Raw genomic sequence first — 27,513 nt, forward strand, 5'->3', positions numbered from 1 at the left:
CCACTGCCTTCACTTGCCCACTTACTCATCTGTTTTTTTAATTCAATAGCCCAAAGCACGTACAAAATTTTTTTTAATCTCATTAAAAAAAGAAAAATAAGTGGTGTGTATTCGTATCATGTCTGAGTTAGTTCCCCACATAGCTAATACTTGTACATTGCCTACTCTTTGCCAGACATTATTCTCAACAACTCACATAACTTTCTTAAAGGCGGGTACTCATCTCATAGCTGAGAAAACTTAGGTACAGAAAGGATAAGTAAATTGCTCTAGGACACACAGCTAGATCCTAGGCAGCCTGTCCCCAGAATCAGTGCATTTAACCACCTGGTACACAATGACATTCTGTTGCACACTGTGAGCTACTCCTACTCCAGCATGAGAAACACACACATGAAAAGTCAGGCAAAATCTCTAAACTGCATCCTACTCTAATACTTCATTATTTTACAAAAAAACAAACAAAAACACAATAGGTTGATAAATGCAGAATGGTGCTTCTTAATTTCAGTGTTGTGCCCTGCACTGAAGTGTTAATACAAAATACATTTATGCTGAAATAATTAATTCATAGCATTTTGCATACTTATCAATATATGTGGTCTTTCAGCAATATTTACAAATGCTTTCTATGTGCCAGGCACTATTCTAAGTACTGGGGAAGAACTATGACCCAGACAGACAAAAACCCCATAAGGCACACATTCATGTTAGGGAGCACAATACATAAATAAGTAAAATAATTAGGGACAAAACAGCAAGTAACTACTACTGTAATCTAATACAATAAGGTTAAAAACAAAAACAAAAACAAAAAAAAACAAGTAAAGCAAAAACCAACACTATAAATTAAGTGTCCTCAGAGAAAGAATTTTGTGGAGTAATTTAATATCCAAAGGACAGAACAAAGTATTTCTTAAAAATGAGTCACTGAAAATACAAATGGCCAATCCTATATAATAAGAACCTAACATGCAAATCAACCAAACAGCACAAGGACTGGTGGAATGACCAATCACTATGACATGCACTGACCATGAGGGGGCAGACGCTCAATACAGGAGCTGTCCCCAGCCCGCAGGCATCAGGCCCCCCAAGGTGGGTGCCGGCAGGGGCCCCCCAAAAGCTCCCACAGGTTGCCCCACAGAGGGAGGTGACCAGCAGCAGCAGCAGGGGTGAGGCTGGCCAGTAGGTGGCATCAGGCCAGTCAAGGCAGGTGCCAGCAGGGCATCCCCTCCCCAATCACCCACCAGTAACTCCACAAATCAACCTTGATCGCTGGCCAAGCCTAGGGACCCTACCCATGCATGAATTTCATGCACTGGGCCTCTAGTAGTCATATAAAAGAACTTTCAACTCATAAATTATCATTTAATATGCTGGTAAAATCACAATGAAATATGATTACACTCACAAGAAACAGACATTATCAAGTGTTGGTGAGAATGTAGAGCAACTAGGAATTTCATATTCTGCAAATAGGAGTATAAATTTTTAAGGACGTTTTGGAAAACTATCTGGTATTATCTACCAAAGTTTAACATATACATATCCTATGAGCCATCTATTGCACTTGTACATATATGCTCACTATAAATGTTCACACATGTATAAAACTACCCAAAACAACATCACTAATAATAGTTCTAAACTAAAAGCAATCCAAATATCTACTAACAGTAAGACAAATTTAACTGTGGCATAATACTGTATATTAATGAAAATAAACAAATTTCAAATACAACAATATGGAAGAATCTCATCAATATATGTTGAACAAAAGCCATACCAAAAAGTAATACTTAACTGAACTGTATACCAAGTTTCAAAATAGGAACAACTAACTTATGGTATCAGAAATCAGAACAGTGGTTTCCTTTGGAAAGAAGTGGCAGAATAGTGGTTTCTTTGGAGAGAAAAGTGGCAGGGATCCGAAAGATCATAAATATGGTTTCTGAGGAGCTAAGTGCTCTGTTCTTGACCTCTGAGGGACAGTTACATAGATTACACAATAGTTACAGGTGGTTACATGCACTGCTGTGCTCAAGCTGATTCTTACTGGTTTGTAAGAACTATCATTAAATTTTCAGGAATTTTGTGAGCCAGCTGTAAATTTAATAAAAATTAAATTACACCAACTTGGAATAAATTATATTAAAAACAAAGGTAATAGCCCTAGCCAGTTTGGCTCAGTGGATAAAGCGTAGGCCTATGGACTGAGGGTCCTAGGTTTGATTCTGCTCAAGGGCACATGCCCAGGTTACAGGGTTAATTCCCAGCAGGGGGCGTGCAGGAGGCAGCCAATCAATGATTCTCTCTCATCATTGATGTTTCTTTCCCTCCCTCTTCCTTCCTCTCTGAAATCAAATAAATAAATAAATAAATAAATAAATAAATAAAATAAAAACAATGGTAATAAATAGTCAAAACTCTCCACTTTTAATTATTTAACAATTACTTTGGTCTATTGCATCATTATGGTGTTTACACTACAGAATGGTAGGCTTCTGCCATCTCATCTCTATCAAGTTCAGTGACATCATGTGGCCAACCTGTAATGAGTCATAGCAGAAGTATTTATACTATAGAAAACAGAAAATGCTACAAATCAAGGTTTGATTCCTTGTTAACTGACTAGTCTCAAGAAAGCAACTGAGAAAAATGTTAACACAGATGAAAAAGTGTCTCATTTCTATAGTTGTTACACTGTAAATATCACAAAAAAATAAGGAATTATTTTTCCAGTATTTGAAAATTATCTGATTCATCAAAATTGTTAAAGTGATGAATGTATGAGTGAAGTTCCAAAATGTTTCTGTTTTACTTTCATCTTACTCATTAACAAAAACCAATTATCAACCAACATTCATGTCAAACTACATTCCTATTCATCTTTCCATTGTATCCACAAGCTGGCTAGATACAAGAGTTGAGCAAAGACACTCTCTGAGTCCACTGACTATATAGCACTTACAATAAAGAATATTCTACATTTTATTATTTGTAAATTACATACTGCACATCCTTGGTATCAGTCCAATTTATAATACAATTGTGTGTGAATATGTATTTTTGTGTGTATACACATACATATTTTATTTTTTTAAAGCTATTATTAAACACTAGAGGCCCAGTGCATGAATTCGTGCATGGGTGGGGTCCAACCTACCGACCCCAATTGGGGCTGATCAGGGCTGGGACTGTCAGGAGGAGGAGACCGCAGGAAGTTGGCTGGCTGACCTTCCCTGATTGGGACCTGATCAGAGCTGAGCCAGCTGGGGGAGGGGCCTTGGGCAATTGGCCAGTGGGCCCTGCCACAGATTAGGGTGAGCCAATTGGGGGTGGGGCCAACTATGGCGAGGGGCTGTGGGTGGTGGGCCTGCCAGTCCTACCCCCAAGTTGGGTAGAGGGCCAATTAAGGGCCTTCAGCTGGGGAGAGGGGCCATGGGTGGTTAGCTAATGGCCCTGCCCCTGATTGGAGTGGGGGAGAGGGGCTGATTGAGGGTGGAGCTGACTGGGGAGAAAGGCCATGGGCCAATTGGGGTGGTGGGGGCCCATTAGGGGCAGGGCCAACAGGGGGTAGGGGCTGCAGGGGGTTGACCCACTGGCCCCACCCCCTATTGGGGTGGGGGGGGAAAGGGAGCCAGCCAGGGGGAGGGGATGCAAGAGGTTGGCCAGCCAGCCCTATAGCCTATAGGGGTTGCGGAGCAATCAGGGGTGAGGCTGGCCAAGGGGGAGGAGCTGTGGGCTAATTGGGGTGGGGGGAAGGCGAGCCAATCAGGGATAGGACTGGCTGGGGTAAGGGCTGTGAGGGGCTTGGCCAGTCACTCCGCCCTCAATCAGGGTGGGAGAGGCCAATCAGAGGTGGGCCCAGCTTGGGGGAGGGGCCAAGGGAGGTTGGCCAACTGGCCCCACCCCCTCATCGGATGGTTCACTGGCCACAGAGGCCGTCATAGCGACCAATCGTTCTGGTCATTTCAGCATCCCAGTTACCGGATTTTTATATATATAGATTTCTCAGTATAGTGATGGTTGGATGATCATTCATCAAATAGTACCCTTATCATTTGTAAACTTTGCTTTAATAATAATAAAAAGTTTTAAAGTCACTATGTGTATAATTACCAAACAACTGCACTTAAAGAATACTTTAATAAGTCTACAACACCCTTCCATTTCACACATCCCTACCCTTAATCATGAGAAAAAAGTATTCAAAAATGGATGTTTGTTATATGTAATTCAATAAAATGAAGTCCTTTCATTTGATACTTTTAAATTAAATCTCTGAATACAATTTATCAAACTTTAATTTGAATTCCATTTAAAAATATATACAGCTTTAATCATAAGATCATAAAAGCATAGTTCATTTCATTTCACTAAGAGTTAATTAGCCATAAAGCCATAGTCTTAAAAATATTCAAGAATCAGAGTTGAATGAATTAAATTTATTTTTAGTAACAATACAAAAAAAACCACATTTTTTCTGACAGCTAATATCTCATAGACTATCCTTTTTAAATTAAAAAATGCATGTTAGAAAGAAGAGAAATGGCAGTACTTGCATCCTCCAAAGTCACATCAAAATTACAACTACAGTACAGAACCATCATTCAGAACCACCTGAAATTTGGCTGAATGTAAGTCCTATAAATAAAGAAGTAAAGAAGAAAGCACGTCGAGATTGGTAAAAGGGGTAGAGGCACAGAACAAACTGGTATGAAACCCATGTGTAGCATGTTTTTAATGAAGAGAAATATTGGCTGAAGAGGCCTCTGTGAAGAGCAAGGGGGTTCTATTCCACACCAAACCCATCAGTCCAAGATTTCAGGGCCAGGAAGATAATTCCCATAACTTAGGACTGTAACAACCAACAGGCAGTGTGGCTGAGTGACATGGAGGCTGATAGAGTATCAGACAGTCCCTTTTAAAGAGGCAGTGCATGGACTTACTCTCTCTGAGCTCCAGCACTGGGGCAGCAGCATGAAAGGATCCGGGGACATACCAGGAGAAATGGTTTTTGCCTGGGTGGAAGGCAGTTGCCCCACCCTATTGCTGCATCCTGTGATGTTTCTGAAGCCCATTAAGAGACTGAAAATAACAATCAACCTCCAGGAAGAAACAACTGACCCACCCTGTTAAAAAATCTCTGCCACCACATGGGGACATAGCCTGAGGCTACTCAAGGCTGAATACAATCAGTCTGCAGTCAGAGGACAGTCTCTGGAGCCATAGAGTCTCTGTATAATCTAATTAGTCAGAAACAGCATTAGACACTGTCTTGCACTAGAGATTGGGAGGCATAGCAGATCTACCTAATACAGGAAGCCAAAATGGGGAGACATAAAAACCAACCTCCAAATGAAAGAACAAGAGAATTCTCCAGAAGAGATAAATGAAATGGAGATAAGAAATTTATCAGACATTAAGTTCAGAATAATGATGGTAAATATGCTCAAAGGCAAGAAAAAAAGATATAATAACTATGAAAAATGACAGAGCCCTAATAAAGAACACAGTGGAAGGAATGCACAGAAGATTAGGAAAAGTTGAGGATCAGATAAGTGAATTAGGAAACAGAGGGGAGGGGGGAATCACTTAATCAGAGAACCAAAAAGAAAAAAGAAAAATTGAAAAAACAGGAAGACAGCTTAAAGGAGTTGTGGGACAACATAAAATGTAACAGTCCTATATAACACAAATTCAGTGACAGAATGGCAGAATGACCCATCGACCAGTCACTATGATGCACACTGACCACCAGAGGGAAGACACTCAACGCAAGAGCTGCCCCTTGGTGTTCAGTGCCCTACCACAGTGGGAGTGCTGCTCGGATAACCAGGATGAGTGGCTGCTCCTGCTACAAACCCCAGGCTGATGGGCAGGAACCTAAGCTGCCATCCTTGCCTCTTTACCCTGGGCTCCTCTTCCTCACTACCTGCCACCTCCTCCGAACCATGCAGTACCACCACTGGCTCACAGAGCTGATCCTGGAGGCTGGGAGATGGTTCATGGCCACCGCCCTCGGGACTGAGGTCTACTCCGCCGCCTCTCAGTGCTATTGTCCCTGGGCCTGCCCCGAACAGGTCCCTGGAGAGGAGAGTTCTCTAGCTCTGCAGAAGATGCAGGGCCAGGGAGTAGTCACTCAGAGGGCAGGTCTAGAGTTGCTTGGCAGAGCAGGATGAGTGGTGATCCCACAGCTGGCTGATCCATGCAGGCTATGCTCCCTACCAGTGCATTAATCCTGTGCACCGGACCCCTAGTATCCACAAAATAAGGGTGACTGAAGGAGAAGAAAGTGAGCAAGGGATTGAGAACGTGGTTAAAGAAATAATGGCATAAAACTTCCCTAACTAGGTGAAGGAAAAAGTCACACAAGTATAGGAGACAAGGAGAATCCCAAGCAAAAAGAAGGCAAACAGGTTTACCCATGCCAGAATATGTCACAATTAAAATGACAAAAATTAAAGAGAGAGACTCTTAAAGGCAGAAAAAAAAATTACCTTCAAAAGAACTCCCATAAGGCTGTCAACTGATCTCTCATTAGAAACTTTACAAGCCAGATGGAATGGCCTTAAGTATTCAAAGAAATGAGAAGCAGGAATCTGAAACCAAGATGACTATATCCAGCAAGGAAATCATTGAAAATAGATGGTAAACTAAAGAGCTTCCCAGAAACAAAAAAGGCTGAAGGAGTTTATAACCATATAACTAACACTGCAAGAAAAGCTAAAGGGATTGCTATCATGAGAAGAAGAGAGTGAGACAACGAGAGAGAGAGAGAGAGAGAGAGAGAGAGAGAGAGAGGGGGGGGGGGGAGAGAGAGAGAGAGAAACATAGGTAAACAGAATTAAAATGGCAATAAATAAATACTTACTCATAATAACCTCAAATGTAAAATGAATTAAATGTAAAATGGATTAAATGCGCCAGTCAAAAGACATAGTGTAGCTGAATGGATACAAAAACACAACCCAATTATATGCTACCTTCAAGAGACCCACCTCAGAACAAAAGACACACACAGGATGAGAGTGAAGGGATAGAAAAAAAAATCTTCTATGCAAATGAAAAAGAAATAAAAGCTGGAATAGCAATACTCATATCCAACAAAATAAACTTCAAAATGAAAGCCATCACAAGAGACAACAAAAGTCACTACGTAATACTAAAGGGATCAATACAAAAAGATATAACCCTGATAAGCATATATGCACCCAATATAGGAGCACTTAAATATATATATGTATATATATTTTAAACTTCTAGAGAGCTTTAAGGGAGGGATCAACAACAACGCAGTCAGAGTAGGGGATTTTAATACCCCACTGACTTCACTGGATAGATCTTCCAGACAAAAAATTGACAAGAAAATAGTGACTTTAAAGGATACACTAGATCAGATGGATTTAGTTGACATTTATAAAACATCATTCCAAAGCTCCAGGATATACATTCTTCTCAAATGCACACGGGTCATTCACAAAGAGAGACCACATGTTAGGACACAAAACAAGTCTCTACAAGTTCAAGATTAAAATCATATCAAGCATTTTCTCAGATCATGATGCCATGAAATTAGAAATCAACTACATTAAAACACTCAAAAACATTCAAACACATGGAAGCTAAATAGCATGTCATTAAACAATGAATGGGTAACCAAGAGATTAAGAAATAAATGGGTAACCAAGAGATCAAGAAATAAATAAGAAAACTTCCTGGAAACAAATGAAAATTGCTATTTCCCAAAATCTCTAGGAAATAGCAAAGGCAGTTTTAAGAGGAAAGTTCATAATACTACATGCATATCTAAAAAAAACAAAAAAAAACAAAACAAAGAAAAAACAAGAAAAGTTAATAATAAACTATTTACTCTATAACTTAAAGAATTAGAAAGAGAACAACAAGAAAATCCAAGAGTGAGTAGAAGGAAGGAAATAACAAAGATTAGAGAAGAAGTAAATAACATAGAGACAGAAAAAAAAAATCAATGAAACCAAGAGCTGGTTCTTTGAAAAGATAAGATCGATTCATCATTAGCCAGACTCATCAAGAAACAAAGAGAGATGACCCAAATATATAAAATCAAAAATGAAAGCAGAGAAGTAATAACTTATACCATAGAAATAAAAAGGATTATAAGAAAATACTATGAACAAACAACTATATGCCAACAAGTTGGACGACGTGGATGAAACTGACAAATTCCAACAAAAATACAATCTCCCAAAACTCAATCAGGAAGAATCAGAAAATCTGAATAGAACAACAACAGAGTATATACCAATAGTAATAAAAATTAAAAAAATCCTCCCAGAAAACAAAAGCCCGGGTCCAGACAGCTTCACAGAGGAGTTTTACATTCAAAGAAGAGCTAACACATATCCTCTTCAAATGACTCAAAATTATTCAAAGAGGAAGGAACACTTCCAATTTCTTTTTAAGAGGTCAGCATTATCCTAATTCCAAAACCAGATAAAGACACTACAAAGAAAGAGAATTTCAGGCCAATATCTCTGATAAACATAGATGCTAAAGTCCTCAACCAAACATTAACAAATTAAGGCCAAGAGATATATTAGGTCATCCTGGCTTGCTCCTTACCCCATAGGGTTATCTTCAGCCCATTTTTTTAAATATATATATTTTATTGATTTTTCAGAGAGAGGAAGGGAGAGGGATAGATAGCCAAAAACATCGATGAGAGAGAATCATCGACCAGCTGCCTCCTGCACACCCCCTTACCGGGGATGTGCCCACAACCAAGGTACATGCCCTTGACCAGAATCGAACCTGAGACCTTTCAGTCTGCAGACCAACGCTCTATCCACTGAGCCAAACCGGTTTCAGCTTCAGCCCATGTTCTGAAGTCCATTTTAAGGGCAATACAGAATTTCCACCCAATATTATGTTTATTCACTGATCAATTTTCCAGATAAAGTAAATGTATACAGTGAACCGTAATCAAGGGGAATTTTCTTCTTTAAAACAAATTTACAGTTATATTTTCTTTTAAGCTGTAGTAAATTATATCCATCATCTTATTCTGTGACTACAGGATGGAATAAAAGTAGTTTTACAGTTGTAAGTACAGAAAACAGTTTGTTTTTGTATTATTATTTATCAATATTGTATTATTTTCCATACGAGCAAATGTAAACCTACTTTTGCTACACCCTGTATGTACACTTTCTTCCTTATAAGTCTGTTCCCTACAATTGCTTTCATTTATTCTTCATTTTTAATTCAGAATAATTGTTTAAATATACTTTTGAAATTTTAAAACTTTATTTTCAATATTTCTACAAAAGACCCATTTTCCTTAATATTTGTGTGTGTGTTTTAAATATACCTCTGAGGTTATTGGCATTGCAGAACAGGGTTTTAATTTACACCTTTTTTAATCTCTTCTTATCAAAACCACGGTACTTTGAAAAACTAACAAAAATTATACTATGGACCAAAAGTCATGGGCTTCACGTGAATGAGTTCCAAAGAGAGAGCCTTGCCTTGTCCTCTCTCCCTCTTGCTCTGTAATCCTTGTCCCTACTTGCAGAAGGCTTCTCGCTCTTTGATATAGGATGTGCTCGGCCTACAGGTCCCCGGGCTCCGGCTCCTGGCATTTCTTTCCTCAGAGGTTTTACTTCTCGATTAGGACGCCTTATCTGAGGTGGAGCTCTGACAAAAAATAAATAAAATAAAAGTTAGTCAAAGGCAAAAGTATTTCAGTACTGCCTTAGTCAATAAAACTATTAAATCAAGAAGGCCAAGATCTCAAATTTTCTCCTGTTTGTCAAGTAGGTCATTTTCTAAAAGTGCTTTTCTTTAAAATGCACTGGTTGATACAATTATTAAATACATATAAATAAAATCTATAGCAGCAATTATTTTGCCAAAAATAAATATCAATCACCAACAGATGGCAATACAGACTAATCTCATCTAATAATCTTAATAGTGTAATGGAAAATCTATTACTTTATTCATTACTGTCCTAAACCAAGAATAAGTAACATAAAAAAAATTTTAAAAAAAGCTGAAAGGAAAAGAATTCAAAATGTGCTTATTTGCAGTTTACTAATTTATTTAATTTTTAAAAAATATACTTTTATTGATTTCAGAGAGAAAGGCAGTGAGACAGAAACATCAGATATGTGAGAGAATCACTGATTGGTTGCCACCTGCATGACCCCCACATCGAGCCCACAATCTGGGCATGTGCCCAGGCTGGGAATCAGTCCATGACCTCCTAGTTCATAAGTCAATGCTCAACCAAATGAGATACACTGGCTGGGCTACTAATTTAGTTATTACAACAAAATGATTTTCTCTGATTCTGTATTGGAAAATTCAACATTTCTTTCATAAATTACAAATGGCAGGACTCAAAAATTAAATCTCATAAAGTAATTTATATTTTTAAACATTATTCACATTTCTGGAGGGTCAAAAATCATAGGATCCTTCAGATTATACAAGTCCCCAAATATGAATCAAGAATTTTCATAACTATGAATGTGATGGATGTTAATGAAACTTACTATGATCATTTTGCAATATAAATACTGAATCATTATGTTGTACACCTGAAGCCAATATAAGTTAATGTTCATTTTTTAAGAACATAATTTTGATAGCTATAGAAATGTAACAATGCACACAAAGTGGCATATTTTGTTTCATGTAATGTGAAACATGTCTTCTTCAAATAGCAAAATGTTGACATTACTCAGAACAGTATTTACTGCTCTCTCTGGGTGTTGTGGGGGCTCTGTCATATGTGTGTAATCTCTTACTTCTTCTTTGTATTGTCTCTGCCTCTATTTCCCTACCTTTTCTACCTATAGTTCTGCCTGTACTGGTGTAGCCCTTCAGATTCTATATGTGTATTCCTTTTTCACCAATATACTATATATATCTACTATTATTCCCTTTCCAGCTTCATGCTTTTAATTCATCTAACTCATTGTGGAGCATCTCTTCCTGGATTCAGAAAAAGTGGCACATGTATGTGTATATAACTCAATGAACCCAGCAAAACAGGAAATTGGATGAAAAGCCAGGTAGGTGGCAAACTTCAAGGAAAAAAAAAAAGGTAAAAGAAATGGCAACATCTCATCTTGCAGATCTAACAGTATCTTCACCTTGTTGGAATTAGAGGACTACATGAACCTGTTAAGGATAGAGAGGATGGTGGAAACTGGCTATTAGGTTCCCACACAATGACAGCTGAAGCCCTTAAAGTTCAGTTAAATGATTGTGTATTGAACATCCATGAGGAGGCAAGTGGCCTTTGCTGTGCTAGACCCTTGGCAGAGACAAAGATGAATATACAATCATGTAAAAGAAATCCATAAAGAAGAAAACTGGGAAATGGTATACAGTAAACTGGTCATAAAACATTTTCAAATTTAAGTATTTTATATTATTTGTTCTAGTACATTATTAGTATTGTAAGCATTCTGCCAATAATAGAAAAATGTGTTGAGACTGGTAAAGAATAGAAAACTAAAAATGTTACATTGCTCTATATTTTACTTATTTCTTTACTTAAACCCTCACCTAGGGAAATATTTATTGCTTTTGGTGAGAGGAGGGGACAGGGAGAGAAGGGGGAGTCAGAGAGAGAGAAAGAGATTGAGAGAGAGAGAGAAAGAGAGAGAGAGAGAGAGAGAGAGAGAGAGAGAGAGAGAGAGAGAGAGAGAGAACTGAGAAACATTGATTGGTTGCCTCCCAAATGTCCCCCAACCGGAGCTCAAACCTGCAACCTAGATATATGCTTTGACCAGGAATCGAACCCACAACCTTTTTGGTGTATGGGAAAATGCTCTAACCAACTAAATCAACAGGCTGGGATGGTTGTTCTATTCTTAGTATTTCATTGTGACCACTGTTTCCTAACTGAAGTTTGTTTTTATGAGGGGCAGACTATCCTATATAGAAAAAGGCTAATATGCAAATTGTCCCCTTGGGAGTTTGACCAACTAGGATGACCACTCGCTATGATATGTGCTGGCCACCAGGAGGTGGCGCATAACAAAGGAAGGCCCTGGTCGGCAGCTGGCAGCCAGCAGCCAGGGTAAGGAAGGCCCCGGTCAGCCCTGATTGCTGGCCAGGCTTAGGGACCCTAGCCATGCATGAATTTCATGCAGTGGTCTTCTAGTCTATATTAAAAAAAAAAAAAAAAAAAAGTGGCCCTAATGCCCTAACGACCGGCCATCAGGAGGCTGCGCGAGCAGTGGGGCATTTGCGGATGGGTGGGCTGCATGCATGGTGAAGCACGTGCAGGTGCTTGACTCTGGGTCCTATGGTGGTGCGGCGGGGTCTGGGGTCCCGGGTCTCGCGCAATTTCCTGCTGGTCTGGATCTCACAATTTCACACACTGGGTCACTAGTTTATATATATTTGCAAATGTATAAATGCCTTTCCAGAACCCAATTCATGGGTCTGGTCAAGGACAATGAAGAAACCATCCCCTCCACACAGAACACATGGCTAATTTGCTCTATCAGCAACCAGACCCCTGTTAAACAGACTCATTGTTTAGGGTCCTGCTCTTCAGACACACAGCCAGTCTGAAGCCTAAACACTTGGCTGCATCCTCCCTCAGGGATGATGGTAGTGGATCCTGAAGTATGGCCACCCCCTCTCTAGACCATGTTCCCCTTGGCGTGCTCTATTAGGGTACACCCACTACTTGGGGCTGTGTTGTCCCAAGTTTTGTGCCCAGGCTGCATGCCCAGGGTTTGCAGCTGCTGACCTGCCCTGCCATTCAATACTCTCATGGGCTCATGCACAGTCTGAGTGAAACTGCTCAAGAAGACACATGTACCATGTGTGGCCAGTCCCCTGTCTCACAGAAAGTGGGCCTGTGTCTGGTGAGTCTTCAGTTCCATCTCACTGCAGCTGGGTGTTACACTTTTAACAGACTGTTGATTCTGTTTTGTACTTTCCCTCCAGGAACACACTACTGTACAATGTCATGCTTCAAATTGAGGACTCAGTGACAGCTTCCAGGCTGTGTAACACATAAGTCTCAAGGCCTCTTTTATACTGGTTTCTATTTAAAGAGACTTTAGTATGACTACAGAACATCATCTTTGCCTGAATGGTCAAACAAAGACTGACATTGTATAGCTTACACTATTTCAATATAGAGAATAACTCCTACTAGTAAATCTGCAGAAAAAAGACTAGGTTTGTTTACACTGTGCTTAGTTCTCCTACTTGAGGACATTTCCTTGTAAGAATAGGAAGAAATATGCCCTATCCTATCATAAGCATGATTTCCTCGAAAATCCAATACTCTTCTTAAGCTGTACAATTAAATGTCAATATTATAGGTAAATGTTCTTATCAGCATTGCTTGTATTAACAAGCACCTGGAAACAACCCAAATGTCCAGTATCAGAATAGATACATAAATTACTGCATATTCACATAATGGGATCCTATGTTCACACAAACATGGATTAGAGCTACATACAATAACAGAGCACTAATCTTAGGACCATCACATTGAGTGAACATGTTGGTTCAAAGAACACTCAGTGTATTTCCAAGTAAAACAGGACGCTGTTTGGGATATAAATGTACATATTAAAGTATAAAGAAAGGCAAGGGAATGATAAACCCCAAATTCACGGAAGTGTCCAATTGTGAAAAGGGAGGGAAGAAATATCATAGGATGCAGAGGAGCCATAGGGGGGCTTCAAAGGTATATCAGCAAAGTCCTTTACCTTAAACGCCATGGTGAGTGTATAGATGCTACTGTGTTGTGATTCCTTATACCTTACATACATTGTAATTGTTCATATTATCTATTGAGGAGTTAATAAAACTGAAGAATTATTATGCTACAACACGAATTAAGACATCAGAGCAGCATGTTGAAGTGATGTGGGGCTCAGAGGACCCAGCCTCAGTTGAACCTATTGCACCACCATCTGGCAAATCTCCAGAAACAGAACTATCTCACAGCACCGCCCACCACAATTCCTGAAGTCAAAGCTAAATGGATCTTTGTGAAGATGTCTTCATTCTACGCCATGTTAATAAATACGTCCTTGCTGGCCAGTTTAACTCATTGGGTAGAGCACTACCTTGGATCAAAGGCTTGAGGTTTTGATTCCTAGTCAAGGGCATATACCTTAGTTGCAGGTTCAATCCCAGGTCCCTGGTGAGCAAGTGGGAGGCAACCAATCGATGTTTTTTTTCTCTCTTTCTCTCACTCTTCCTCTCTTCTCTCTCTCTTTCTCTCCCTCCCCTTCCTTCCACTCTCTCTAAAAATCTATGGGGAAAATATATTCACTCCTCCTTCCCTCTCTCTCCCTTTATCTCTAAAAAACCAATTTTTAAAAAATGTTGTAAACACTATTCCTACTTTCACAGAGAAAGAGCATGGAGACCTGGAGTCAGCATTAGATTTATAAACCTTAGACCTGGGTGACTTTTTATTCTCAGGGCACCAATTACCTACTACACAAGCATATTATATATCATCTACAATTTACTAGGCTCAGATCCATAAGAAGAGTCACTATCAATGCCAGCTATAGCCTTATAAAATGCATCCTCTGTAAATGGAGATATTTCATAATATTAAAAACTTTTTTTCTTACATCATCTGTATATTGTATTGTGTGTTCACCACCCTAAGTCAAGCCTCCTTTCATCACCATTTATTCCCCCTTTACTCTCCTCTACCTTCCTCCACCCTCCTTTCCCTCTTGTAATCACTATACTGTTGCCTGTGTTGTTGTATTGTGTGGTTTTTTGGTTTTTTTTTTTGCTCAATCCCTTCACCTTTTTTTGCTCAATCCCTTCACCTTTTTTACTCAGCCCCAAACCTCCTTTCTTATTTTTCATTTAAATATAACATATATAGAGTAAAATGCACATATATTAAAGACACAACTTAATAAAAGTACATACCACATAACCACAAGTAGATCAAGATGGGATATTTCCCAAAATTCCAGAAGGCTTTTCATGGCCCCTCTTAGGCAATTATCAGCCCCTAAGATAATCACTGCATTGGCCGTGTTATCACAGATTAGGTTTTCCTGTTTAGTTTCATGTAAGTGTAATTCTATAGTACATTAACTCTATGTTTGCCTTCTTTCTTACAACATTTCCTGTGAAATTCATCCATGTGCCTGCAGATAGTATTAGATGATCTTTCTCCATTGCTGTGTATCATAGTATTCTATTGAATGAATAGTATACTACAACTTATCTAGTCTACTTTTAAAAGACACTTTGTTTTCTGTTTGAGGTTGTTATTAAAGTTTCTATGAATATTGGTAAACACAAACATTCTTTTTTTTTTTTTTTTTTTTGGGGGGGGGTATGTACCCAGGACTGGAATTGTTGAATCATAGGATATATGGAAGATTAGATTTCACATATACAGCCAGTTTTCCTAAGTGGTGATGCCAGTTTACACTTCCATCAACAATGTCTGACTGCCACCTGTTCCATCTTAGCCATTTTGTAGAGAGGGTAATGGTATTTCATTGTGGTGTTACTTTGCCTTTTCAGAATAACTATGAAGGTTGAGCACCTTTCCAACAATATGCTTATTGGCCATGTACATGTCTTCTTTTGTACAGGACCTATCCTAGTCTTTAGTCCATTCTTTTTCAATCAGGTTGTCTGATTTTTTATTAATTTATTGATTATCATTCCTTTAAGGCTCATCTCAGAGATATTGCCAGTTTGATTCCAGACCACTGCAGTAAAGTGAATACCACAATAAAGCAAGTCACAAGATTTTTTTTTATTTTCCAGTGCATATAAAAGTTATGTTTAGACTTATCGTAATCTATTAAGTATACATTATGTCTAAAAAACTATGTACATAACACATCTTACTTATGAAATACTTTATTACTAAAACATGCCAACCATCATCTGAGCCTTCAGTGAGTCATAATCTTTTTGCTGGTGGAAGCTCTTCCCTTGATACTGATGGCTGCTGATGGATTGAGGTAGTGGATGCTGAAGATTGCAGTAGGAGTGAAGATATCTTAAAATAAGACAATAAAGTTTACCACTTTGACTGACTCTTCCTTTCATGAATAATTTCCCTGTAGCATACAATGCTGTTTGATGGCGTTTTACCCACAGGCAATCCATTCAGGCCCTGCTGCTATTTCATCAACTAAATTTGTGTAATATTCCAAGTCTTTTGTTATAATTTCCACAATCCTCACAGCATCTTCACCAGTAGTTTCCATCTCAAGAAATCACTCTTTGCTCATCCTTAAGAAGCAACTCCCCATCCATTAAAGTTTTAGCATGAAATTGCAGCAATTTAGTCACATCTTAAGACATACTTCTAATTCTAGGTCTCTTGCTATTTCCACATCTGCAGTTACTTCCTCCACTGAAGTCTGGAACCCCTTGAAGTCATCCATGATGGTTGGAAACAAGTTCATCCGAACTCCTGCTAATGTTATCTTGGCCTGTTCTCATGAATCACAAATATTTGTAATGACATCAGCCCCATTCGGCTAAAATGGTGAATCCTTTCCACAAGGTTTTCAATTTACGAGGCTCAGATCCATAAGGAGAGTCATTATCAATGCTAGCTATAGCCTTACAAAATGTATTTTTTAAAGTAATAAGACTTTAAAGTCAAAACTATCCCTGATCATGGACAGAATGAATTCTGAGTTGGCAGGCTTTAAAGCTACATTACTCCCATGTACATCTCTATCAAAGCTTTAGAATGACCAGGTACATTGTCAATGAGCAGTAATGTTTTAAAAGGATTTTTTTTTTTTTTCTGAGCAGTAGGTCTCAATAGTGGGCTTAAAATATTCAGTAGACCATATTACAAACAGCTGTGTTATCATCGCCCATGCTCTGCTGTTCCATTTATAGAACACAAGCAGAATAAATTTAGCATAATTCTTAAGGACCCCAGGATTGTCAGGATGGAAAATGAGGATTGGCTTCAACTTAAAGTCACCAGATGCATTAGCTCCTAACTGAAGAGTCCGCATAGCCTTTGAAGCTTTGACCCGTCTTGCTTATGCTCAGATTGTTTTTAGTATGTATCTTTTTATTGTTGACAGTATTACATGCTTCATATTTTCCCAAAATCTCTCACACAAGCAGCATCTGGTCTCAGTGAGCCCTATATGACTCTCTAAATGGCCCCAGGCCTGGCACTAGCAGCAACCAGCCTTGGTTGATAGGTAGGAACCTCCAGGCCCGGCACAAGAGGTAGCCATCTGCAGATTGCTTTGTATCTTAGGCCAGGTGGCACTGGAGCAGAACACAGGTGGTAGCTGACCTTGGCTTGCATCTCCCTGGAGGCTCCAGAGCCAGTGCACCCAGTAGACAGCTTCAGATAACGTTGAAGTATCACCACCCAATCACCTCCAAAAGCTAAATACTCAAGGGGTGGACTCAGCAGGCACCAGAGCCCTAATAATATAAGACATGCTCTGGATGGTGAGCCTCTGCACAGGTGATCCTCCTTGGTGATCAAGATAAGTGGTCAGAGACCACAGCCAATCCTTGCAGCTGATAGGCCTGGGTAAACCCCTCCCATGATGTACCAACAGCTCAACTACAAAAGTGTACATAGCCCACACATGAAGAGGCAGCACGCCTTGAGTACCCAGCTTGGATAATAGAGGAGAATATGCCACTAGACCCTATAGGACTCCTACTATATTAGGCTACTCTACTAAGCCTGAGAGATGAGACAGCTATGCTTAATACAGAGAAACAAATACAGGAAGGCTGCCTAAATGAGGAGATAAAGAAACATATCCCAAATGAAAGAATAGGAAAAAACTCCAGAAAAAGACTAAGCAAAATGAAGACAAGCAATCTATTAGATGCAGAGTTCATAACACTGGTTATTAGGATGCTCAATGAACTTAGTGAGAACCTCAATAGCATATAAAAAGGACTAATCAATAATAAAAGATACACTAATTGAAATGCAGGATAATTTACAGGAAATCAATACAGAGTAGATGAAGCTGAGAATAAAGTCAGCAATTTGGAATAAAAGAAAGCAAAAAATACCTAATCAGAACAGCAAAAAGAAAAAGAAATTTTAAAAAATGTGTATAGTGTAGGTAGGGGGTGGGGCTGGTGTGCCAACCACCCATGGCCAGCCCTGCCCCTGATAGACCCCTTCCACCTCAACTGGGGGGCGGGGCCAGCCATCCAACCTCCCATGTCTCCTCTTGCTGACCAGCCTGATCTGCCCCAATTGGGATGGGCCAGCTGGACCCCACCTGTGCATGAATTCATGCACCAGGTGTCTAGTAAAACTATAAAAATAATGAGAGAGATTAAAGAAGTTATCTATAAACAAATAACTAGAAGACTAATAATGTAAGCCAGAGGCAAAATAATATTATTACTAATATTTTCACAGCACAGTGGATAAATAACTCCCAATCTAGTATTCTATATTCTAAACTATCATTTAAAAATGATAGGAAAATTAAGATATTTTGAGAACAAAACTGGGGTTCTACCACTAATAGAGACCTTTGTAGGAACAATTAAAGAATATGCCTTAGCAAAGAAGAAACTGAATTTAGAAAAAGTGAAATACAAGAAATGGTGAACAAAACAACTGGTAAATACACAGATAAATCTAAATAAGCATTTTATTTATTCATTCACTCAACAAACATTAATTGAGTGCCACACTGTGTTAGGCACTATTCTTGGTGCTGAAGAGACAGCAGTGAAAAATTCAAAGGCTCTAACCTTACAGAACTTACAGTATAGTGGGGGCAATAAACAATAAACACAATAGAATGTAAGGCAGCAATAAGGTAATCAGGGTAAAACTCTCCAGGTGACATGTGAACAAAGACCTAAATGAGGTGAGGGCATTAGCCATCTGAATATCAACTGGAATAGGGGTGAGGGGGCAGAGGAATTGATAATAAAAACTACAAGTATTTCTTGAGCACTTCTTATGTGCCAGACTGTTCTTTACATGTTTCTTGGTGTATTTAATCATTTTCTTCTCAAAATAACCCCATGAGGTAACTGTAGTACTGATCCCTAATTCATAAAAGAGGAAAAGAGGGAAAGGTTGAATGGGTAGTTCACAGACACTAAAGGGCAGAGTTAGGATGAAATCCTCAAAGCCTGTTTATTAACTTAGCTCTGGGCAAAGGAAACAGCCTTCCTAGAACCTGCACTCCTATAGGGCAGGAACCAGCTTCCTGTTCTTTGCATCCATTCTGCCTAGTAGATGCTGAATATGTTGAGCTGAACTGAATACAGGAAGAGCAGTAGGATGAGCATTAGGGAACAAGAAGAGGAGATAAGACAGAAGAGGCCACAGTCAGAGACAGAAAAACAGGAGAAAAACAAAAAAGTGTAATATCACAGAAGCCATAAGAGCAGCATTCCAAAGAAGAAAGATAGTAAATTTATCAAGTGATACAAAAGTTAAACACTTGTCTTGAGAAGAGGCATTCCACTATTATACTATGATGTTATCCTCAAGAATTCAGCCCGGTTTGGCTCATTGAATAGTGCTTCATCTTATAAAACATATAGGAATTTGTTTTGGTTTGGCTCAGTGAATAGGGTGTTGGCCTGTGGACTGAAAGGTCCCAGGTTCAATTCTGGTCAAGGGCATGTACCTTTGTTGTGGGCATGACCCCAGTGTGTGTGTGTGTGGGCGGGGGGGGGGGGGTGTTTGCAGGAGGCAGCTGGTCGATGTTTCTCTCTCAATGATGTTTCTATTGTAACTCTCTATCACTCTCTCTTCCTCTCTGTAAAAAATCAATAAAATATATGTATATATTAAAAAAAAAAGAATTAAGCCCCAAAACTGCAATGATCCAGGATTTTCTGTTGTTAAGGGAAAAGGGACAGTGGAAGGCAATAGATGTACAGTGTACAGTTTAGCAGACACCAAAAGAACAAAGAAAGAAACTGACAGTGGATAACATGCAACAAGGCAAAGGTTTTTTTGAATAAATATGTTTAAGTGATGTGTTATGATTTCATTCCGACATACCACTATCTTGTTCCATTTCTTACTTCACCTCTAATTAATTAAAATTTCTACCTTTCAGTTGTGCTTTCTGTAACATAAAAAATGACAGAAATACCAAGTACTTAGGCACTTACTGTAATAAATACTTAGAATTCCCAAAATGAAGATTTTATACGAGTACTGAATCCTATAAAATAAGGATTTCCCTAGAGAAAATATAAAAGAAATAAAACAGCCAAATGGAATGACTTCACACTCTTGGCATACTTCAGATCAGAATCTACACCATCAGAAACATCTATCTCCTGTCCTCACTCTCAGACAACCTGGCTTGCTTTATCTCCCTCACTGAAGTAATAAGAAGAGACCTTCCACAAGTGCTCATCTGCAAATGTATAATACCTACTTCTCTGCATCCACACTCATATAACTAACCGTCTTCCCTCCCGTTACTCTGAATCAGCTGTCTATGCCCCTCTCCACTGGACCACCAGGTTCCATCTCCTCTCATCTATTCAAGGACATTGCTCATAGTTGTCCATTGGCTCCCACACATTTTCCATGCTCTCCATCCTTCTGTAGCATTCTCATCAGCTTACAAGCATCCTTCCCTTCCAAAACAATAAATCTTGACTCATGTCTTCCCCAACTACCACTCAATTTCTCTGCTCCCCTTTTCAGCATGACTAATTGAGGAATTGCATATATTCATTGTTTTCAATCCGCCTGGTTCCACTCTCTGAACCCACTCTGTTTTTCTCCACCATGCCATTCAAAATACTCATCAAAGTCACCAATAAGCTCCGTATTGCTAAACCCATTTCCATTATCAATCCTACTTTATTTGACCTACACACAGAATTTGATAAAGTTGCTTAGAATCTTTAAACCTCAATGTCTTAAAAAAAAAAAAAAAAAAAAAAAAACAAAAAAAACAAAAAAAACAAAAACCAGGGATAAAAAAATGGTTCTTCTTTTAGAGTAGGGATGTCGAACTCAATCAGAGAAGGGGCCAAAATCTAAAATCCAGCCTAAATCGTGGGCCAAATGGTTTACTGAACAGTCATAAAAACTGTCATTGTGATGGAAACGCAGCGGAGTGCAGTGATGACAGCGCAGTGCGGGCCACATTGCAAGGCCTGGTGGGACGGATTTGGCCCTCGGGCCTTGTGTTTGACACGTGTTTTAGAGGGTGGTTGTGACAATTAAGAAATAAACCATGTAAAGAGCTTATTAGTACAGTACCTGGTTCACAGTCAAGAATACAATGTCAGTTATTGCAGTTCATTAGCACTGCTACCTACAGCTATCAAGAGTCTAAAAATAGAGTCCATTCCTTTCTCCATAAAAAGGATTTTGGGAGAGAATATTACTCCAGAATGTTAAGAAAATGAGTTTAATCTCAACCTGTGAATCATATTAAGCAAATAAAGTATTCCATCATACAAAGAATGACCTTAAATATTTTCTTTCTTAAAATTCATTCCCTTGTTGGTGATTTCTAAATAACCACCACTAATCTCAATCTCTCTTAAATTCTGGTTCTCATTTCCAATTCTTATTCAATAGCTTGATCTAGAAATTTCATTATCTGTTTCAATTTTGCTGTCATTCTCTATATCTCATTAATCACCAAATCTAGTACATTCTATCTCAGTACTGGCTCTCACACCTATTTTACTCTAAGACTGTATGCTTAAGAGGGCAGGGACAGAGTGTTTCTCCATCATAGCATAGTACTAGCACAATACTTGACATACAATAGGTTCCAGCATCCCACTCAGATTTCCCAGGATGTCTGGATTATTTTCTCTTATTGGTTTCTTAAGGCAAGGGGTATGTGTGTGTGTGTGTGTGTGTGTGTGTGTGTGTGTGTTAGGGAGAGGATTATTACCTTTATACTTTACACAGGGCTAGAGATAATGGCTAGCATATTATGAATGTTCATAAAATATGTTGGATAGATCAATAAGACATCAAAATAATTTTACAAAACAATTTCATCACAACATACATTTTACAGAGGAGAAAAATGAGATGCAGAAAAGCAAACTTAATTTGGAGGACCACTCAATTAGTGGTGGAACTGATAGAAAAATTTGCTCTCTTATCTCCTAAACCCCAGAAAATAACTGAGCCAGAGCTTAGGTGAAATACGTATAAGGATGAGATGGTAGTTTACTGTCTATTGATACTTGACCTTGGTCTTAACTGATCTTTTTCCACCACGAATTGGAATTTTAAATGCTAGCAGCTACTTAACCTATTTGGATACCCTAAGAACAGAAACCAATAGCTTTAATACTAAGTCAGTAAGAATTTCCCCTTGGCTAACATTCTACGGAATAACACAAATTTGATACAAAGCATTCTTCCTATCTATATGTGCACAGAAACACATTATGCTATTTCCCCTGATTCCAGATGAAATAACATTAGAAGGCATATCAGAGTTCTAGTTTACCTACATAGGATAAGCCAAAGATTAACTTCAGTCTTGTGTGTCCTATTTTTACTGTCATCTCTCCGAAAATATGCAACTTATTTATTTTTTAAGTTAAGTAAAGAATAGTTTATTGAATATATACTAGTATGTCAAATACTGCTCCAGTACAGAAAATCCTAGTTTTGTGGCTTCAGGTTTCAATGGGAAACACCATTTCAAAATGTTCTCATCCTCCTCTGGCAGGTCTGCTTTCTGGTTAGAGCATCAACCCTACATTGAAAGGTCTTAGGTTTGATTCTAAGTCAAGGGCACGTACCTGGGTGCAGGTTCAATCCCGCCGTGGTCAGGGTGCAAGCAGGAGGCAACCAATTGATGTATTTCATGCATATCAATGGTTCTCTCTAACTCTCTCCTTCCCTCCTCTCCACTCTCTCTAAAAATCAAAGGAAAAAATACCCTCAGGAATTTCGGAAGATCAATGAAAAAATAAAATAAAATGGTCTCATCTGAGCTGGGTAGATCAGTTGCTTAGAGCATCCTCCCAATAAACCAAGGTTGCAGGTTCAATCCTCAGTCAGGGCAGATATGAGAACCCAGCAATGAATGCATAAATAAGTGGAACAACAAATCGATGCCTCTCTCCCCTTTCCTCTCTTCCTCTAAAAACAAATTTTTTAATAAAAAATAAATAAATGGTCTCATTAAAGAGAATAAACTTATTATAACATAAAGTATAACATAATTTAATAATACAAGATAGATTTTAACTTAGGACACTAAGAATGACCTGTAGACTTCCTCTCTTAGGCATTTAATGCTAATATTGCCACTACCTCCCATCATAATCCTACTTTTGTAGTTCAATTTCCTCAGGTTTAAGACAACGAATCTAACTCATTTTAAAAAGTTGTTTTGCTTTATCCAAACAGCTGCTGGTGATTGAAAAGGATCATGACTGAGCTCAGCAGAAACATGACACATAAGATATAACTTCCAACACCACTGCTGGAACTCACAGTATACCAAGTACCATAGTGTCCAGTAACAAGGATAAGAGACAAGCTGTGAGTTAAAAGTCTATGAAGTGAAAAGGACAAAGGCATGAACCGGCTACCAAAATCATGCCTAATGCCAAACACATCAGATGCATCCAGGAAACATTTTGTGCAAAATAAGGTCAATTCTATTTTCCTGTGGACTTCCACTGTAATTTCTTAAGTTATACTTACAATATAAAAATTTATTAAATTTAACATTTTCAGCATCTTTATTTTCCTATCACCTCTAATAAGAATTTAATCAAGTGGATACTAGAATACAGAAATGATATAAGAACACTAGTAGCCCATCGCGCAATATCGCATGTAGTAGGCCACCCGGCATTTTCGCAGGAGCCGGCAGGAACCACAGCACTGCTTCCCGGGGGGCAGGAGGGACCCACGCTGCTTCCGCGGGAGGCGGGCCCACTATCTCTTCTCTGGGCCTGTGCTCAGCCACGGAGGCTGCGGGCTGGCCCCCCTGTCCCTGTCCATGTCCACTCCGGCTCTGGGGGACCGGCCTGAGCTGGGCACGGCGACAAAGCAAGCATTCCACCAGGCCACTCACGCTGCCCACTCTCAGCGGTCCCCCCCACAAGCCCTCCCAGGACTGGGAGACTCTGGTGGGGCTGAGAGGACTGGGCGCTTTACATCTTGTGGGTATGGGTGCCGCCATCTTTGTAATGGAGTGATGGTTAATTTGCATATTACCCTTTTATTAGATAGGATACCAACAGATATCACTGATGTGTATAATTAAGTATCACAACAGAATGGATATAAATAAGACTCCTGAACTTGAGGTGATCTGGGTTCAAATCCTAACTGTCCCCCTTTCTTGTTCAGATAACTGGGAAAATTACAAACCCTACAGCTTCAATTTCCTCAGTTATAACTGGGGTTTATAATAGTAAATTAGCAATAGTAATACTTATACACAATAACACTAGCCACTTCATAGGATCATTGGGGTTTTAAACAAGATAATAGTTGTAAAACATTCAGTAAATGACCAATAATTAGTTATCATTCTTTCCCTGAAAATGATCATCAACTTCATGACACTTGGATATATAAAAAACCGTATCTTCTCTGCCAAAGTTATTCAAAATGTTTCAGAGAACTAAAGATTTATGTAAATTATTCAGGAAGGAAAGTAATTTCCTTGAGGAATTTTGTGAATGATGCTATCATTTTTTTAATTGTTAGTTGCTTATTTATCTGAAAGAACATTGTGGTATTTTTTTTCAAAATTGGCCATTCTAATTACTTATTACTTGACAGATACTGTCTTAGATAGTAAATTCTCTTAATTAATCCATGAGGTAGAGATCCCAGTTTTACAGATAGAGAAGTTATAGACTAATATCCCTAATGAGCACAGAGACAAAAACTCTCAACAAAATATTAGCAAGCCAAATTCAACAACGTATTAAAAATGACCAAGTGAGATTTATCCCTGGCATGCCAGGGTGGTTCAACATATGCAAATAAATATGTGCATCCAAACATAATAATAGAATGAAAGATAACAAATTATATGATCATCCAACTAGATGCAGGGAAAGCAGTTGGCAAAATACAACATTCTTTCATGAGTAAAAACCCTCAACAAATTGGATACAGAAAGAATAAACCTCAACATAATAAAGACCATGTATAACAAGCCCACAACTAACACATTCAACAATGAAAAACTAAAAGCTTCTCCTCTAATATCAGGAACAGCACAAAGGTGCTCTCTTTCACCACTTTTATTCAACATTAGAGGCCCAGTGCACAAAATTTGTGCACTCAGTGGGGGTTCCCTCAGCTCCGACTGTGCCCTCTCACAGCCCAGAAGCCTTCTGGGGATGTCCAACTGACAGCTTAGGACATCAGTCCTAAGACAGCACCTGTGAGCCCAGCTTCTGGCTGAGCGGCACTCCCCCTGTGGGAGCACACTGACCACCAGGGGACAGCTCCTATATTGAGCATCTGCCCCCTGGTGGTCAGTGTGTGTCATAGCAACCAGTTGTTATGCTGTTTGGTCAATTTGCATATTAGCCTTTTATTATATAGAATATGATTTTTATCTTTCAATTTGTTTGCAATGTATTTATTGATTTATTGATTTCTGAATATTGTACCAGCCTTTCATCTCTGGAATAAATTCCATTTGTTCATGGTGTATGATCTTTTTGCTGGATCAGATTTGCTAATGTTTTTTGAGTTTTAGCATCTATGGTTATCAGGGATATTGGCCTGTAATTCTCTTTCTTTGAAGTATCTTTAACAAAAGGAATATAATCCAAATAAAAAATGGGCAAAGGATCTAAATAGATACTTCTCCAAAGTGGACATGCAGATGACCAAGAGATACATGAAAAAATGCTCAAAGTCACTGATTATCTGAGATGCAAATTAAAATGACAATGAGGTATCACCTCACACCTTCAGAATGGCTATCATCAACAAACCAATAAATGACAAGGGCGGGTGAGGATGTGAATGCAGACTGGTGCAGCCATTATGAAAAACAGTATGGATTTTCCTGAAAAAATTAAATATGGAACTGTCATTTGACCCAGTGACCCCACTTCTAGGAATATATCCTAAGATCCCAAAACATCAATTAAAAAGAATATATGCACCCCTATGTTCATAGCAACACTATTTACAACAGCTAAGATCTGGTAATAGCCCAAGTGCTCATCAGCAGATGAGTGGATAAAAAGCTGTGGTACATTTACACAATGGAATACTATGCAGCAGTTAAAAAAAAATAAGAAGAAAGAAAAAGGATCTCTTTTCATTTGAGACAGCATGGAGGGACCTGGAAGAGTATTATGTTAAGTGAAATATGATAGTCAGAGAAAGATAAGTACCTCATGATCTCACCCATTTGTGGAATCTAATGAACAAAATAAACTGACAAACAAACAAAATAGATCCAGAGACATAGAAGCATGGAACAAAGTGACAAATCTCAGAGGGAAAGTGGGGGTATGGAGTGGGAGTAGGGAGATATTAACTAAAGAACCTATATGCATATACACATAACCCACAGACACAGACAATAATGTGGTGAAGCCCTAGGGAGAGTGGGTGCAGTATGGAGGGGGCCAATGGGGGGAAAAGAAAGAGATCTGTATTACTTACAACAATAAAGATAAATTTGAAAGTAAATAAATAAATAAGCAGCCAAACTCATAAAAACAGATATTAGCTGTTCCCACCAGGAGAAATATTAAAATAATAATTATGTGATGTGATAAAGGTGTTTGCTATGATATAGAAGTAATCATAATGCAAAATACATTCTACACCTTAAATTTCCACATTTATATCAATTGTTGCCATCTTTTGGCTTTAAACAAAGCATATTTCTAAATTAATGACTTTCAGGAAAAAAAAAACAAGGTATTTTGTTATATATATTGTATATACACATAGACAAATTTTCAAACTTTGATAAATAAAAGTGAAATTATTTCTTTTTTTTCAGTATGTACTTTGGCACTTCCATAGTAACAATCCTATGGCTCTTGAAACATTGCCTTTTGAGGGATAATGGTTTACCTTAATCCAAAACACCTGGAGGTAGTTACGTCTGAGGAAAGCACTATATTGTTGTAGACCTTAAAAAGGGATCATCATTTAGTGTTTATATAGTGGAAATCATAAATCTATCCCTAACTCAGTGGGTAAAAACCTGAAGGAATAAATTAACCACTTTTCACAGTGTTTTTAAATACTTTTAGGAAACTTCAGCAAGTTGAACACAGGATTATAGCTACAGACCAAAGGGAAACTTATTTACAACACTCTGGCCACAATACCACTTTCACAATCTAGGGAAATGAAAGCTAGAAAGACCTAAACTCAAATCCTAATCTAGCCTAATTTACTGGTCAGAGTCCCTCAGGCCTCACTTTCTCATCTGTGGAATTAATAGAGTTATTCATTCAATGTTGGCTGAATGCCTAAGTACCAAATCCTCTGTTGACCATGGAAGTTTGATATTTTGTTTTGAGTAAATA

General features: G+C 38.6%; 1 protein-coding gene across 3 annotated transcripts in view; it reads right to left on the reverse strand.

Annotated features, from left to right (window-relative positions):
- The window catches only part of KATNAL1 (katanin catalytic subunit A1 like 1), a 78,321-nt gene that overhangs the window by 35,640 nt on the left and 15,168 nt on the right, over positions 1 to 27,513 (reverse strand). For all 3 annotated transcript variants that reach the window (XM_036458159.2, XM_045588483.1, XM_036458157.2), the window contains exon 4: positions 9,516 to 9,684. In XM_036458159.2, coding sequence (XP_036314052.1) covers positions 9,516 to 9,684 — 169 coding nt within the window. The remainder of the gene's footprint in view (positions 1 to 9,515; positions 9,685 to 27,513) is intronic.

Source organism: Pipistrellus kuhlii, unplaced genomic scaffold (assembly GCF_014108245.1).
Source record: "Pipistrellus kuhlii isolate mPipKuh1 unplaced genomic scaffold, mPipKuh1.p scaffold_m20_p_3, whole genome shotgun sequence".
Lineage (NCBI taxonomy): Eukaryota > Metazoa > Chordata > Mammalia > Chiroptera > Vespertilionidae > Pipistrellus > Pipistrellus kuhlii.